At 36.4% G+C, this 17,232-nt stretch overlaps 1 protein-coding gene across 1 annotated transcript in view; it reads left to right on the forward strand.

Annotated features, from left to right (window-relative positions):
* The first annotated feature begins 1,246 nt into the window (after nt 1-1,246).
* LOC129230501 (carboxypeptidase B-like) overlaps nt 1,247-17,232 on the forward strand; it is a 90,754-nt gene continuing 74,768 nt past the window's right edge. Inside the window, 1 exon segment of the mRNA XM_054864903.1 lies at nt 1,247-1,366. Within this exon segment, the coding sequence (XP_054720878.1) occupies nt 1,247-1,366 (120 nt within the window).

Consider the following 17,232-nt stretch of genomic DNA (forward strand, 5'->3'; position numbering starts at 1 on the left):
TGTGTGTTTGTGTCTGTGTGCTGGCATAAGTGTGTGGGGGGGTATGTGTGCAGGCATGAATGTGTGGGTAGTTGTGTGTATGTGTATGTATGCGTGTGTGTTTGTGTGTATGTGTGTAGGTGTATGTGTGTGTATTTGTGTGTGTGTGTGTGTGCGTGCGTGTGTAGTTGTGTATGTATGCGCGTGTGTGTAGGACATGGATGCAACCTGGAGACGGCTTTCGCTAGGTGCAGCATCGTGAGGAGCCCGCCTGTCCACGGTGATGGTGCAGAGGGTGGCGGTTTGAAAATAAAATGATAGGACATCAAAAACAGTCAAATGAAAGCAATAAGCAATCGTGATTGCTCAAAAAAAAGAATGTCATGCATGCAACATACAAAATTAAATTTGGGAGAAGTGTTTTAGTTTGACGTTGCTCAATAGTTCATCACAAAAACGAAAACATACAGGGCGTCCTGAAAAAGACTGACTGTTTTCAAAAATTTAGAACAGGAAAACGTTTAAAGAGAAAAAATAAATTCTTGCAGAAAATTCGTGTGGCGGGCCGTAAATTTTTTCACACAGAGTTCCAAAAGTTTTTTCAATAGATGCCGCTGCAGACAGTAAACCTGTAATTCAAAAACGAAAAATTGAAATTTGCCCATTTTTGCCGTGTGATTGCAGCCGACGTTCGACAGTTTGAAAAATTGTTACGTTATTTTGTTCATCAAAAACATTTTTTGAAAAAGTATGATGGAGTGTTCAATTTTTCTTCGATTCACGGGCTTATTACCTGAAGCGCCATCTATTGGAAAGTTGTTGAACTAAAATTTGCCACTTTGGAGGGCAAAAATTTACGACCCGCCACATGAATTTTCTGCAAGAGTTATAGTTTTATCATTAACCATTCTCCAGTAATATTTTTTTTCAAAACAGTCAGTCTGTTTCAGGACACCCAGTAGCAACAAAGTATAGAAGCACACATTTCCATAAACTAAAATGACACCTAGAAAATAAATGCAAAACAAATTTACAAAGAACAAACCCAGTGAGTATTCTTATTAAATCTTCAGTCAGCTTAAAAAATACTCTTAATTTGATAGTTATGGAATAGAGAGGCTAAAAGTTTGATTTAAATATCTAACAGTTTCAGTCTTGCTTTAGTTTCAGCATTTAATTTGCTTCTCTCTGTGTTAAAGTACTTTTTAAAAAGTACTGAAATACAGGGGTCCCAGTTAAATGTTTCTGAACTCCTAAGTGGAGTACGATGCATCCTGACGACTCGAAATTATATGGCAATGGGGGATTGGAAATGATTTCAAAACCCGAGAAATTTTTGATATGCCGGGAGTATTCCGGACTGTTTGGAGTTCCATGCGCCGAAGGTGTGAGTTGTGCATTGAAACCGATGGAAAAACCTTCGAGCACTTACTATGACCCATGTACTTCTCCCTTTTTTACATTTAAATTTAAAAAGAATTTTCACTTACGGTCTCTTTGGTTATGATGCTTTTATGGAACACCGCTTCGGGAAAGCATTTATAAACCCACATTGCTATATGATTTCCAGCCGTCAAGATGTACCCTACCAACCTTAGAAGTTTTAAAACGCTGAACGGAGACACCCTGTGTATAGATTGTTTTTAATAATCGAACATTCTCTCACGCATTGCTGCAATTTGAGCTACAAATAAAAAAAAAAAACAACTAATTAACAAATTTGAGTTTTTTCTTTTTTTGACCTCCTTACATTTGCATCTTGAAATTTCTCGCGACTGAAATCGTTCACAGGTTGCCTACCCCAGGAGCCGGGCTAGGTTATACCAGGGGATCGCACCAGGTCTACGAATGGTTGGTACAACCAGTACGCGCCAGTAAATTGTACTTATAATTCTGCTGTTTACTTGTTATTAAGGGGTCGTTTTCAGATTAAAATGTGAAATTTTAGTCATACCTTTTGATGCTAATAGGTTTGGATATTGAGCAGAGATCACCAAACCATCGATCGCGAACTTCTAGTTGCTCACCGGGACGTTTTGGGTAGTTTGAAGACGCGATCTGATAGTTGTCATGACATACAAATTGCACTACCCATTTATCTTATGACATCCGAATTCGTTTAGAAATACAAATGTAACGAACAGCAACACGTTCTGAGCCCAGCTAGGCTGGTCCTCGTCAGGTTATTAGTTCCCAATGAAGATCAATGGCTCTCTTAAAGCTATTTACCCCCCTGCTCATTACTGCCTCTTCCGGTAAGCTGTTCCAAGTTCCCACGACCGTACTAAAGTAGTAGTTTTTCGTAATTTCCAGGTTAGCCTGAGATTTGAATAGCTTTAAACAAGAAACCATCGTCCTGCTTTCCATCCGAAAAATTAACCCGCTAACAGCTTTCATTTTGATAAATTTAAACACTGAATCGTGCCTCCTGACTTTCCTTTGCTCCAGGCTTTGCATATTAAGCCTATTAAGTCTGGTATCATAATCTAACTCTGAAAGTCCCGTAGTCTAGTTACCATTCTTTTAACCCTTTTCAATACAGAAATATCTTTCCTGAGATAAAGTGACCAAAACTGAACAGCATACTCCAAATGAGGTTTGACTAAACTCCTATATAAAGGCAGAAGAACCGTCCTGGATTTGTTTGAAATAGATCTATTGCTAAACCCAAACATTCTGTTAGCTTACTTACTTTGCAACGATGCGCTGTTGACTAACTTGAAATTCTGATTTATTCAGATACCCATTCTGTTAATTTAACATACCCCTCCCTATCCGTGATTAAAATAATTAAATCTCGATTAAAAGTTCGATTTATCAACTGCCAATTCCATTTTCAAAAAGTAATAACAAAATTTTGCTTCCCTTTGAAATTCTAGTAATAAAGAAAGAAATTATCTGCTTTGGAAGGCAGAGAGCCGATTGAGTGTATTTATCCACCCACAGACACTGGGTGTGAATGAGACGAATATCTATGAACGTTCCTGGGGAGTACCTGAGGCGTGGCCTCGCACCTCCCAAGTCTTGCCATTGGTGGGATGGATCCTCCGGAGAGGAGTTAGCTTATTGGTCGGCAAGTTAAGCCGATGACGTAGCAGCCTTCCCTGGCGGTCAAAAAACTGACTTAAGAAATTTGGAGTCCAGAACTGAATTAAAATGAAATAAGGGGGTAAAAATGAATGAAAAACTTAGTCCTCATCAATAAAGATTTGGACTAAAGTTGTAATTTTGCCTAGAAGGTTTTCCTGACTTTTTAGAATAGGGAGGGCCGTCCTGAGTTTGGAAAAGACTTTAGAGAGGTTGAATATTTTATTGATTTCAGCAAAAAGTTGCATGAAATCAGTAATTTCGTTGCTGGAGTTAGGCTCCTTAATATTAGGGGTGGAATGCTCAGGAAGATTACTGGAAGTGGCCTCAGCGTAGGAAGTTCCTACTCTGCGGCTAGCACCGCTTCCGCGGTTAACGGCTCGTTTACCTTCCAGGTTGATTTTGGGTTTGGGGAAGGCCACGCAACCCCTATAAGAGGCTACGTGATCACCCCCACAATTAACACATTTGGGCTTTTCCTTGTTAATTTTGGCCGGGCACTTGTCACGAGAGTGTTCCCCCCCGCAGACGACACAGCGGACTTTTCGAAAGCAGTTAACTGCCAGGTGGTTGAACCCCTGGCAGGTATAACACTGTATAACACGTCGATTTGTCCGGTACCGCTCGACGGTTATGGCAGTGTGGAATAGTGTCTTTAAATCATTAATTTTAGTATGTTGCTCACCGGACGAGAGCTGAAGTTGGAATAGAGGGAGCTTAGTAGCGTCCCTTTTGGTCAGTTGAGCGACCTTTACAATAGGAAAATTTAATTCGGAAAGTGCTTTCGAAATTTCCTCAGTGTCGGTGCAAGTGGGTAGTCCTCTAATGACATATTTGAATAGTCTGGGTCCCTTTGCCCTTTGGATGTAAAAGTCTATGTTACTAGACTTGAGTAAATTAATAATTTTATTGCGATCAGTGGGGTCATCCACAAAGATCGCTGTTTCATCCTTCCTATTTCTTAGTTTAAAGTTCTGACAGTTATCATTGAGCTTGCGGATGAAATCAAGGTAGTTGGGGGGGTCTCCACCACGAGGGGGGCAAGCTTATTAACTCCTCTAGCCGGAGAGGTAGAGGTAGTTTCCTGGGAATTTAAATTTGGATTCGAAACTTGGGGGAGGGTGGAGAACTTATTTTCCAGTGCTACAGGCGCAGCCTTTACGGGCGAAGGCGCTTTACAAGTTCTACGTGGCAGCTGGAATTCCTGAGCGTTAAGGTATTCAGAAATGTGAAAGAATTTCTGAAAGGATAAGTATTTAATTTTGTCAGTCAAGGCATGACTCACCAGGGCCTCCGCCACTTGAGCGTCCGGGATCCCGTCCTGGCCCAAGAGTTGGAGTATCTCCCGGAGAGTCTCATCCTCACCGTCAGGGAAGAAGATGTCTGTATATCGGAACATATCCTTGGCAGTTTTAATGATGTCAGTCACCTCGCTGTAGGACAGGGGTGAGTCGTACTTTTCTGGGATGTTAGTGGAGTTGACTTCCATCTCATCATCAGATGGGGTCATGTCCGCCCATGAAGTGGACTGTATCGGGGAGTTCGTGCGGTGGGTGAAGGGGGTGGCCGCCTTGGCCGGAGTCCGCGAACCGGGAATACTCCCGGGAAGCTTCCTCCTAGCGCTCGGCGCCGCATTCCTCTTCGCCGCTACTCCTATAGCGGCGGGTTTTCCTTTTAGCCTCATTTTCCCACGTCCGTTCTTAACGGGATCCAAAGTGGGAATGAAATCGAATGACTGGGTGTGCGAGTTATAGTTGGAATTATTGCCCCTCAACAAAAGCGAACGGCATAAGTTCACGAGTTTTACTAATCTGTTCCGTTAAATCGGCGGGAAGTCCTTATAAATACTTATACGCACGTAGATGTTCTCGCGACTGGTGACTATTTCGGTATTTGGTGGTAACATAGTTCTTCAAACAATGAATAGCTCAAATCTAATGTGACCAGATTTTTCAAGCTAAAAATCAGGACACTTGACGGGGGGGAAGGGGGGAGTAGCGTAGTTTTTTTTTTCCGCAGGCTTAATATTTTACGTAACAGAAAAATGCCAAGAAATAACTCAAATGTACCAATAAACAACTCAAGTTGAAAATAATTTAATGGTAGTAATGGAAAGAATATTGCATCACACAACAAATTTATTAATCAAAATTATTATTTTGAGTTGTACTTGCTGTTAAAAGCAATTTTAAGAAGCAAATTCTTGTTGCCTTTGGCGTTCCTCTGGCGTTCTTACGTTTTCTGACAGCAAAAAATCGGAAAAGCGTTTAAAAAATCTAGATTGTATGTTATATTTCTTGTGTGACGGAATTTAAACAAAAAAAAGCGGGACACATTGGCGGGACAGTCCCGCAGCGGGACAGTAAGACAAAAAGCGGGGACTGTCCCCGCCTAAAGCGGGACGTCTGGTCACATTAGTCAAATCATGCTTTCTCTGTTTTTTTAAGTGATTAAAGTGTCTGTCACTCGGTTGCGCACATTGATTAACAGCTTACTACCCTTTCTGGACAATGGAGTGAAAATATCATTTGGTTTTTACTATCAAATCCAAATATTTTAGTAATGCATAAAAAATAAAACTTGCCCTAATTCGGTTACCTCTCCCAAAATGTCAAGTGCTGTTAATGCTATGCAACAAGTTTCAGCCCTGTTTCATTTAAATCAAATAATAACGTTATTGATAAGGTTAACGATTACCTTCCAGAAGTAGTTGATAGAACTGCGTAATTAACTAATTCACTTTTGTGTTTTTTCTTACTCCCAGTTTATTTTCATTTCTTTTTTAATACTACCAAATTTGCTCTTCCCGCCGTTACTGTTCGTTGAGTAGGCGTGGCTTATTAGGCAGATTTACGGCCGTCTAATGAGGGCGCTTCTTCACAACTCTGACGGTGGATATTGCTTGTAGAAAACTAGTCAAACTTTCGTAAAATGCGCAAACTGCGCAGGCGAACCTAGTTTGATTCAAGGGGATACCATAATAAGCTGAACTTAAAACTAGGGATGAACAGAACACCGGTAACTATCCGATATCCGGCCATTAAGTGGACTCATCAGACAGAAAATTTCTAGCTTTCGGAAGAGAGAGAGAGAAAGCTGTAGCGTTTTACTTCCCCCTCTACGTGGAGCGGCTGACAGGTTTCGGGGGACGTCTTCCCCTCTATGCTGTCACCGCTCAAAATTTATTGGCAGGGGAAGAGGGTCCGTGTATAGTATTGGATGACCACATACAATTTTTGCGTTGACTCTTTTAGCGCATTTTAGTTTCGACCGAAATCTTCTACACAATCGGTGTTTTGTGCCTAACTTTCCTGTCCTTATGCACTGAAACTCGAAATTTTGTTAATTTTATATTCGTTATTTGTTTTCTAAATTTGATTTATTAAAATGCTTTCACATGCTACTTTTTATGCACAAGAAAGATATGCAGTAGGATCATTAACATTTCGTTTTCCTTCGAAATGCAGCATTATCAATCTGCAAATCAAAAGCATTTGCAGGATTGATAAAACAAATTATGGATCACGTTGCGATTTGAATTTGTCGCTCTTGTTCATCAAATATTACTGCATCATTACCGCCAGCACCAGGCAGATGGGCGCGAAATTCCTGCAGTCTGGCTGAACTCACCAAAATGAAACAATTATTCAAAATTTGAGGAATGTGCCAAAACAAGGCCCCCACCTCCCCTCCCAATTTTAAAGAAACGACTTGGACTTGAAATGATATTTTCGAATAAAAGCAAAACTGTTACTTTTGAAAACAGTTATATTCCAGTATTATTTTAATCTTTTGCAATCTATATTCTGTAGCATTTGATCTATTTCAGCCTCTGCTTCACATTTTAAAAGTCGATTATGAAAATTACGTTTAAGAACTTCATTGGCCGCTGCGACACCATCATTAACTTTCTAACCAGAAGTCAGTAAATTTAATAATCAATTAAATTTATCCTGATTTAATTAAACACACTGATATGATAAATTATAAATTCATTTGTAGAAACGTGAATCGAAATAAAAGTAACGGAAAAAGAATGATTATGAAAAGTTTTCCGCATTAATTTCCATATTTGTCAAGCTGTATGGGAATGACAGAATCCTTAACCCCCCCCCCCCCCACGCCACTTATCGATGTGAATTATCAGGGAACGTATTTTTCGGACTTGAAACGTACTGTTTTAATTCATAGGGTAAATTTTAGCGTTCCAAAAAGAAAATCAAATTTGCTTCTGAAGCTTTTTAATCAAAGATTGCAGTCTTGAATCATTACTTACCTTTTTTTTTTCAATGTCCTTTTTTTCTCTTTTCGAATTTGTGCGTAGGAGTTGATTTATGTATGTTTTTAAAAGCAAGAGTTTTGAATAAATTTCAGGTTTTCTTTTCAGATTTTTTGTTTACGCTAAATGTTTCACGAAAAGAATACTAATGAATCGGAACAGTGTAAAAGTTATACCATAAGAACAGTGGCACCCAACCTGCGGCTCGAGGGGCACATACGATCTGTGAAGTTGATACGTGTGGCCCGTGGTCTTCTTTAAACTCAACAAATCGAAAAGCACGTTTAATGAGAACGTCAAAAATTGAGCTAAATATTCAAAATTGGTTTCTGATAAACTGATGCAATTAAAAAAAGATGCATCAAGTAATGATTACATCAATTATTGGTTTTTAGTTTTCATTCTTTTTTCCTCGTTTTCACATGTTATTTAAAAAAATGTTGAACATTTTCAAATTTTAGTTATGTTCTGAACCGCGAGAACCATTTTAATATGAGGTGCGGTCTCAAGTAGAAAAAGGTTTGGCACCACTGCCATAAGAGATTAAAAAATCATCAAAAATATTTTTTATTACAGTATGAAGTATGAGTTTAATAATTTTATTTCTGGAAACACTTCGGAAAACATACGCAAAAAAATGTCCCCTGTGGCCCAAGCTCGCTTATTATAACCCCAGTTTATTACGTTTTATCTGCAATCTTAGAAGTTTGGAGTTTGAAAGATTGGAAAGTTTTGTGTATTTGCCATGAAATGAAATTACATACCTTTAATAGTATCCATTTTATTTCTACTTACATTCGTAGCATAAGATGGAAAAACGCAGAACTTCGAGGCTGTTAAGCTACCTAAATGTTAAAATTATGAGCTCAAAATTCACAATAATTATTTTTTACATAGGTGAAGCCAAATGGGAGAGTAAAAGCAATAAAATAAAAAGTAATAAAAAGGCCTATTTTGGACCACGCTAATTTACCATGCTGTTTCGTATAAGCTGAAAACGGACAGGATACAGAAAAATCTTTTGGAGGAGGCACGGAAAATTGAGTCCCCCCCCCCGCCTATTCGATGTTTAACAACAGAGTTTTAATGACTTTATTTTTAAATGGTTTTGCGGTCAATGAATCTACTTCTAAATATAGGAGTATTATGCACTAATATATTTTGAATGTGGACGGAAAACATCTTCAACGTCTCAAGCCAATAGGGAAGTTGCAACCTATTAAATGTTCATATTTTGGCTATTGCATATTGTTAATTGACCCTCAAAACTAAAAAATCCACCATCGCCGAATTTTAAAACACCGTGGTTGATTTTTAATGATTTTTTAAAAATCCACGCGCAAAAGTGCGCTCTTCTGAAACGTCACGAACCTACGTCACAGGGCGCGAATGGCCAGCCTTCCGCCGAAGATCCCTTGTTTTCGCTAGGGACATTTTTAGCGCGCTGATATTTTTATTTTTTAGAAATTCAATAATCCTTTTGAACACACTATGGAGGCCGGATTCGTTAAAGCACAATCTAAATAATCTTCCTCAAATAATATCAATGGTGATATTCGAATATTTCCGAGTGGATGAGAGGTTTAATGTTCCAGAAACGCGAGGAGATAAGCCTTTTACGTTTCATCTTCGAAGTCGAATGCACGTTCTTCGATTTCTCCCATGACATGGGAACCGGTTCGCTAGCGTTTCTCTCCTATCGGACGTCACTTCCTATGCCATCTGACGTCACAGGCGCTTGAACTTTAAAAATTAATTTAAAAAAAACTACTTATCGTATCGCAAAAATTTTTTCACCTATGATGTTCATGCATGTTACTCTATCATATAAAAATAAAATTGAAAAATCGAAAACTTCCCTATTAAATACTAAACCCAATTTAATGTCACCGAGATGTTATACAATGAGCGGTTTTAATTAGGAACATTGAGGGCAATGTTATTAAATAAACTCATCCCTCATTTGAGTTTTTATAAATTAATTTATATTTTAACTACAAAATATTATTTGAGTAAGAAAATCATAACTTCATAAAACATAAGTTTTATTGAAGAATTCAGAAACTATTCTGTGTGAATTTCAAAGCAGTTGCTGATTTGTTTTTAAAGTCATGACACAGTTGAGATAACATATTGATACTACATGCCGTTTCCATTAATAATCATGATTTTTCCAAGAAACTACTATCATATGATTTCTATCATTTTGCATTTTTTATGAGCTGAAAAAGAAATCTATTATTTGGCAAATAGCTGCCTGGATCAAAATGACTTTTTTAGGAGAACCTACACATTTTTTTAGAAATGTTAATTATTGATTCCTTAAAAGAAGAATTAGTAGACGAATGGCGATAATACGTTCCCTAGAATTCGAAACCAAATGTATTCTGCCACTCTGTGCCTCTGACTCCAGTATTACTTCTTTAGCAAACAAAAATGCTTTTATTCGAAATATGCTGTGTGTGTTTTGTGTTAATAACCTATACAAAAAATGCAAAAAACAATTCAATTAAAATAATTAATAAAATAGTTAAATTAATCTATCCCTTTTGGGGGGGGGGGGGGGGCTGCCTCACCCCTAAAATCCGCTACTGATCATAAACTTATGATTTGCTTTCTGACCCGCCATAACTCTTCTAGGTAAGCACAAACATATGTATTTTTTTATGTTAATTACTAATTCAATGAAAAAAGAAGTAATAGACAAATCGCGATAATATATACCCTTGGGTTTAAAACCATTGAGTTACATATCTTTTTTCGCACTGTCCTTAAATTCCAATAATACTCGAAAAGCAAACAAAAGTGATAAGGGTAAGTTCAAATTTTCTTCTAGGTATATTCAAATATTCTTCCCTTTTTATATGATGTAATAATTAAAAATATATACATATAGTTACATTGTGACAAAATTAATTTAAAATTATTTAATGGGTGAGTTCAATTTATTTTATCCCGTCGAGAGAAGCACGTAAACTCTCAATCCCCCCCCCCCAAAGATTTGCAACTGCATTAAATCGTGATTTAAATACTTTTAAAGCTTAAATTTTGTGTTTATATACATAATTTTCCAAAAAAAAAAAAACGAAATTACTTATTAAAAAATAAGCAAAATTAAAATTATTTAAGAGCGTCATTTTTGCCAGGTTTTTTCCTCGCAATTCTCAAGCGAAGGAAAAAAATGCTTTCCAGACAGCTATTTTGGACAGTGGACAGCAGGTGGAGAAGAAACACGCCCACAAGTGGGGTGCTGACCGTTTCCCCGAAAAGGCCATAAATCACTTGCGTAGAGGCGAATCTCGTACCTTCGTAAAGGGGGATGGAAATTTTTAGTTTGTGAATTGGAATAGGCTCACCATTTATTTGATTACTGTTGTTCAATTAAAGCTATCGAAAATATTTTAACATCTTTAGAAAGCTGAGATTATACGCTATGCTTCTATTTTTTTAAAAATCCGAATACTCCTCCTGGTTCGTCAAAAATTCACCTTTTCTCAAAGTTCAACTTCAAGTTTGTATAAAAAATTTTTGAATTATTTTAATGAAACACCGCAAAAATAGAAGCACTCTATAGTCGTCACAGATTAAGTCAAAAAAAGAAAAGTTTGAAAATCTCAATTTCCCAATGACTTATCGTAAGAATGAGAAGACACTCTGCCCCGTAGGTTAACATAGGGATGCGAAAACCGGGAATCTGTCTGATGCGGCCTCTTAAGCTAATTTTTTGCTATCTGGCATTTGATACGGCCAGCCCACCGCGGACAGGATATCCGACATATTTTTGGAGAATATTCGGCCAGTTATCCAAAATATTGTTGCGGGGGTTAGCCGGTGTATATGTGGGGATTATCCGGTATCAAATGGTGCGTTAATTTTCAGTTACAAATTTCATTTTTTGATGAATCTTTTGGATGATGTAATTGTTTTTCCTATTTCCGTTATTAATTTCTGTTAAGGACACTGCTCAAATTCTCGAATTTTTAAGTTTAAACTCACTTTTTGAAGAAGTAAACCATGAAGCCTAATTTTTTTTTTTTTAATAATGTATTGCTCCTGGTGTCATTCTTACATTTTTTTTTAAAATTGGTAATACTTCCTACCTGCTTCATCCTCATATGTATACTAGCCAATGATCGAGTAAAGCACGAGTTTAACAATGAAACTCGCGCCATTGCATAATAATTTGATAATAGGTTTTGGAAATGTTTCACATGCAGGAAAAGGCTTTATTGTGACAAGGCTGAACTCGATCCGGTAACTTAACTGTTTTACTGGGAAGACTCATTTCAGGGGTATGAAGAAACGAAAAAAATGCAAAACAATTCACGCTACCTACTGGAGTTTAGGGTTCATCCACAGGAGTTAGGGTTATAATATCAACTATCAAACTATCACCAACACAGGCAATGGCTTCGTTCAAATGTAGAAGCAATTTTTCACCCGTCATACCTTGACGGGCGATTTTCTAGTTTTAGAAACAGGTGACGTCATTCCTGTTTTTTAGTTGCTGTTAGCCGCGTTCATATGAAACTTTTTCTTTTTGTCACACACGTAACGCAAGAGGAACAAAAGCTTTCCTCCAAGATCAAACTAGATTAGAAGAAAAAAATCTCATATCATAAATTAACTTGATACATAGTACCTGTGACCTGACTTTCATTTTCAAACATTCGGCAAAATTTTTTTAATGAAGCTTTTTGAAAGATATCACACTTCATAACGGTCCTGCATGGTTTTCATTACGAGTAGGGTCTTTACATTTGATTGTTAGGGGAAAAGTACTTTATATTATTCAACTAAAAATAGTGTGTGCTGCCAATAAATCCAAGACTCAATCAGTGTTTAAAAACTCATAATAAAATAATTATTAAAGAAATAGAACCATGTAAGAAGTGTTTATTTCATATCCAAAGAGCAACTTAAGTATTCGTAATCTGCATACCTTAAGATCAAAAGTACAACGCTATTTTTCTTAAATTGCATTAATATTTTTTGACAATCTTTGTTTTATAAGAAGAAGTGAAGTGAATAAATTCTGCACATGATTTTAAATCATTCCAACTAGTTTCAAACCACATAAATAAAAAACAAAAGTTAATTTCATCTTCATTCGTTATTTTGTAAATAAATCCTTTCAATTTAAGTATTTCTTTGCTGCGTTGTCAGGCGCTGCACAGTCTACCACATTGAAAGTAAAAGTTGTGTCAAGTGACGAATTTCCAACAATCGGGCTTAAATAAAAGAGGAAAAAAAGTGTTAATTTTCCCGTCAATGTGTAGAAAAAAGCAATTTTATGCCTCAAAATTTAAATTTAGACATCTTGGGTTTCTTTTTTTTTAAATTCGAAAAATGTTATCATTATTACTAATAGATGTCAACATCCGTTTCACGGATTTTCTAGCTCCCCAACCCCCTCCCATAGGGGAGTGAAAATACCCTTATGTGAATTCTTGAAGATCAAAGGACTGCGCGAAATTTGGCAAAGACTCGATGCAAACTGAAATTCCATAAAGAAAGCCTCTTCCCCTCTCCAGGGGCACAAAAAATCCCCTGGTGAGTTTCTGAGCACCAAAGAACCTCTCTGCACAATTTGGCTAAGATCCGACGCAAACTGTAGGTTTTTCCCCCTTGCTGTTCCGGTAGAAAAACATGCTAAACTTGACTCTTTGGAAACAGCGACAAAAAAAATCTAATCGCCGGATTGCAGTGAAACTTTTTATTATATCAGATGAATGTGTAGAAAACAACGTGCATGAAGTAAATTGCTGCTGAGTTACCTACATTTATCACAAAATGATATTAAAAAGTACTTTTTGTCAAATATGAAATATTTCTCTTACACACATTCATGAAAAATCATCTAAACACAGAGAATCGAGATTTTTTTCTCTGAACCATAGAAACAATGTAGACGCATTGCAATTGAAATATTTTGTAAATATCATTAAAAAAAATTTCAATGCTCACGTGTTCTGAAACTTACTCGATTCTGTCCACTAATCTTATAGTTGCCTAAAGTGCTAATAGATGGCGTCAAAAACTCGAATAAGTAAGGATACGTGAAATTAAGGTCTATTTTATTAATAGCTCAGCTTTTTTCTCATTTTTATGCTAATAAATGATTTCATATGGACCATAAACTTTCTGTAACAAGTTTCATTCCTTCATATTCTTCATAAATCAGTCTAGATTTTTTTTCTCTAAAACCAATTGTTCGTGATCGCGTGGGGATCCCTCCGGACAAATATCGCCATCAGTGAGTTTTGCAGATAGAACTAGATTTTTGCGAAAAAGTGAGACTTTCCATGCGTGTGCCTGAAGTGATGGCCAGTGGTATCGGATGTCAGTGCTTGTAGCTTGTGCTCGAGGCGGCAGTGATTGTAGTCGAAGAAAGAGAAAGGGGGGAGGGAGGACGTCCCCGTGTGTATTTTCCGTGTTGTTAGAAACAGGTGGGTGAACAAGAAGTGGAGGGTTGGCCTACGAGTGCTCGCCACAGAATCTTTCCTAAACCGCAATGAATATCTTTCTAAATTGACGCAACAGAGATCATTAAAATTTCGTGATATTTTATTTCAACAACGATTTTAACTATTTTTCAAGAAGTAATTAATATTTTTTAATGTTAACGAAGGACAAAGATGATCTGAAAATAGTTCTTATTTAATAAAAAAACCTTGCTCAATCCATTTGCGCAGGTGTGACATTTTTGTGCATATATTTGCCCTTTATAACAAAGAGCAAAGTATTATGTATGATAATATATGAACTTTCAAAAAAAAAAAAAAAAAAAAAAATTGAACTTGAAAAGTAAAGATTTTTACATATTGTGTGCGTACGCGTAATAGGCTCAAATCATTACCTTGTAGACACGAAATGTTTTGGAAAGTAGGTACTTCGTATATTATGTAACGTTTAATGGTTTTTATATTTGAATGTATCAAAATTTTAAGACAAAGCTTAAAATTCTGGGAATAAATTGCAAATACAAGTATAAAAATGTCAAATTTGTGCAAATGGATAAAGTAAATCTTCATCTCAATTTTATACTTTAAAGTTTTAGACTTGGAAAAGTAACAGATTAAGTAAACATTATATTGATAAGCGTTTATTTAAATTGCACAGGAAGTATTATAGTGTGATCCGCGAGTTACTGACCATCAGTCAGTAAGTTGAACTAACTTGTAACAAAGGTTTTGATTGGACATTATGAAGGTTACGTACGATATACTTACAGAGACATATAGAAGTTTTCAAGGTAGTCACTTTTCTTATTGGTGCAAATTGTTATCAGATAAAATGTTGAATCGCCTTTTTCTAGGTTAAATTTAATTTTACAGGTTCATTTACTGAGATATGCTGATCAATGCTTATTCTCAGTGAAGGAAAAAAAAATGCATTTAATAACTATCCATTTATGCTGTTTGTTATTGAAGGTTGGTCGATTACATGCATTGATCTAAAATGCCTTCAACGCCAGTAATTGACAAACACGATCTACCTGTAGTAATGACATAGTTAAATGTTAGTTTTAAAGCTTTTTTCTTTATACCAAAGTAATTACAAACATTTTTATGCTAAAGATATGAATGTGTATAGTACAACTTTTATTGAGAAAAAAATATTTTAACCATTAATTGACTAGCTTGGTTAATTACTAATGCTCCAGATCAGCGGTTCCCAACCAGCATGTTGTGACTTCCAAGGGAGGCGCGAAGAAGTTGAAAAAAACCTCCCTATAACATTATCTAAAATTGTCTGAAAGTTCGTTTTTGGAACTTCAATATCGAATTTTTTTTGTGAGACAGTCTTTTAACCCCAACCCTCATCCTGAAAGATTTCATGTAATTACGTTTTCAGGACTTAATTTTGGAAATATTTCGAGAAGTTCCTAGAACCCTATCCCATTCCCTAAAAATAGCAAAGAAATGGATTTTTAAGCTTTCAATTTCGGAAAAATTTCACAGGAGTGCCTTCTATTCCTTTTGCATAATTAAAGACCGTACAAACATTCCTTTTTATGATTTAAATTTAAAAAAAAAATTCCGGGTGAGGGTCTCCGATCGTTTCGCCTTGCCATCAAAGATAATCTACTATTCTATTTCTGAAACTTAAATTTCCAAAGTTTCCTTCATATTACACCCAATCATTTCTCTCTCCCCCCCCCCCCCCAATCACTAAAACTTGATTAAAATACGTTTTGGAGACTTCAATTCCGGAAAAATTCCGGGGGAGAGGCTACCTATCCAAACATTTGCCTAATATTTAAAGGAACAAACAAAAAATACGAACAAAAAGACTATTTTTTTTAAAAATATTTCTAAAATCCATGGGGTCACGTTTGGGAAGCAGAGAAGTGCTTGAACTAAATCCAATAAGTAACTTTTCTAACTTGGTTGTCCGTTTGCTGCTCAAGTCATTGTGGCAAAACAAGACGAATGTTTTATTCTGATCAACGTTTTGAATACAACCAACTTTAAACTATAATACTCAAAAATATACTGTCGTGAAATGTATGATAAATTTACATTTTCCCCAATCAAAATTGAACATTTATATCTCTCATATACAGTCGGCTTCCGCTCCAAAGCGATTCAACTTACGCCAAATGCCTATAACGCGAGTTTTTCTCGAGTAACGAATGTTAGAGCTAACGCTAATTTCTCACCCACAACACGAAAACTTTTGGAAAGGAATCGTGGCGCAAAATGACGGCTTCGCTATTTACTACTAAATATTTGTTTCGTGAATATACTTTCATCCTTTTAGCATCACTAACTGCTCTAGTTCCCACCCAGCACTAGTCAAAACATCGCTTTGTTATTGTGTATAAATAACAACTCCACAATTTTCTTTTAATATTTTAAATTCTAAATATGAAAGGTGATGAAATATTCTGCACCAAAGCACGCTGTTTCATGCTATGTTTGTGAAGATAGAAGGAAAAAGTGAAAAATTGTGACAAGATAACGAATTCTTGAACGCTTGAAACTCTAAAAAATGGTTCGAAGGCAGTGGCGGATTTACCAGGGGGGTGGTGGGGCCCCTTCCGTAACTGTCATTTTCGAAAACCAATAATATAGAATTAAAGGAATTACTAGCTTTCGCTATTAATTTCAATCAAGTACATTCCACAAATTTGCTTTAAATTAAGTTGAGACAGTGTAGTCGAAGATGGACAGCATTACCCACTTTTTAATTTGAAACCGAAGCTCGCCCCTCCCCTCTTTTTTGAACATTAATAATTTTTATATTTCTATATGTATCTTCCAACCTTTTTCTTCCATGGACTACACTATACTGTTATGATGATACATTTTGCTATGACTTAGAACAGTGGTTTCTAACCCTGGAGGTGATAGCCCCCAAAAGGGAGATTTAACTCTTGAGGGGGCGATAAGTTTGTGAGGGGCGATAGGGGTGATTAAAATTTAAAATACAGGCTAAAAGGGGGCAATTGATTCCCTCCCCCCTACATAGTGGGTTGAGGGGAGGAATATGGCTTTCACGTTTTTCAACCGCTACCCCCCTGAAAAGAATGTAAATCCGCCACTGATCGAAGATAGCACAGCAATACTGTATAGTACTATTACAGTGTAGTGCTTTATTATTACTGCATACTGTATGTACCGTACTGTTTTTTTTTTTTTTTTTCATGTCTCTCTCTCCCATTGATAATTGATATTGTGCATCGTTTGAATACTGCTGTTTTTTTAAAAATACGGTAAAAATTCAGCTGTTTATGCAAGAAACGGTAATATATTGTTAAGAAATGGTCTGGAACAGTTTAAAGGGTGTTTAAAAATGTCTTAAATAATTGGATAAGTTAATACAAAATTCGTATATTGTACACGTATATTCGTATATAACACACACACACACAAAATAAA

The sequence above is a fragment of the Uloborus diversus genome, chromosome 9 (genome assembly GCF_026930045.1).
Source record: "Uloborus diversus isolate 005 chromosome 9, Udiv.v.3.1, whole genome shotgun sequence".
Classification (NCBI taxonomy): domain Eukaryota; kingdom Metazoa; phylum Arthropoda; class Arachnida; order Araneae; family Uloboridae; genus Uloborus; species Uloborus diversus.